An 835-nucleotide genomic window follows, 5' to 3' on the forward strand; every position below is an offset into this window, starting at 1 on the left:
TGCACCGTTTTGCAAGAGTTGACTGCATTTGGGTCCAACTTACCTCGCAAATCCTTGACACAGACAAAGGAATGGAGCGGGGGATGGACGGCAAACACACTACCTGGGAGAAAGGAGAGCACATGGAGGGCGGAGAAAGTGAGAAGAACAAAGGAGAAGAGAAGGATAAGGGGAAAAGTGGAGAAAAGACCAAACATTGTGGGGGGGTGGAGGGTACGGAAGCGGTATCCATGATGGACTTATTGAAAGCAATAAAGAAGGAGTGTGTAGAAGTGATCGGATGCAGGGTAAGAAGTGAGCGCATTTTTGAGATTACGTTGAAGAGCGAAACAGTGAAGATGAAAGTGATGGACGGTATCAGGATGAAAGGAGCACTGGTACATGCTAGAGACATCATTAATAATGAAATGGTGGTTTCCTTCATAAATCTACCGGTGTATCTGGAAGACAAGAACATTTTAGCGAAATTGGAGGAGTGGGGAGTAAAGCCAGTATCAGCGATTAAAAGACGTGTGTGGCCGGGGACGCAAATTGTGGACGGGACGAGGTTTTTGAAAGTTAGGTTCACGAAGGAGGTACAATCGCTCCCGTACTCCACAAAGTTTGTGACGTTGAGCGGCACGGAGTATTTCAGAGTGATCCATGACCGGCAGGTACGTGTGTGCAGACTTTGTATAAAACCGGGTCATATCTTCAGAGAGTGCCCGGAGTTTAAATGCTTCAAGTGTGGAACAACGGGGCACTATGCGAGAGAGTGTGAGGAGTGGAGAGTGACGGAGGGAGAGGATGGAGTCGAGGATGGACAGGAGGTTGGAGGAGAGGGGGGACATGGAGA

General features: G+C 48.5%; 1 protein-coding gene across 1 annotated transcript; it reads left to right on the top strand.

Moving 5' to 3' along the window:
• Positions 1 to 71: 71 nt before the first annotated feature.
• On the top strand, positions 72 to 809 carry LOC147817916 (uncharacterized; the record flags this gene model as incomplete). Its single annotated transcript, XM_087179489.1, has 1 exon — positions 72 to 809. A coding segment is annotated over exon 1 (738 nt), but the record flags the coding sequence as incomplete, so codon positions are not given.
• Between the last annotated feature and the right edge of the window lie 26 nt (positions 810 to 835).

Source organism: Seriola lalandi, unplaced genomic scaffold (genome assembly GCF_002814215.2).
Source record: "Seriola lalandi dorsalis isolate HSWRI2012SDOR001 ecotype SW California unplaced genomic scaffold, Sedor1 jcf7180002054850, whole genome shotgun sequence".
NCBI lineage: Eukaryota > Metazoa > Chordata > Actinopteri > Carangiformes > Carangidae > Seriola > Seriola lalandi.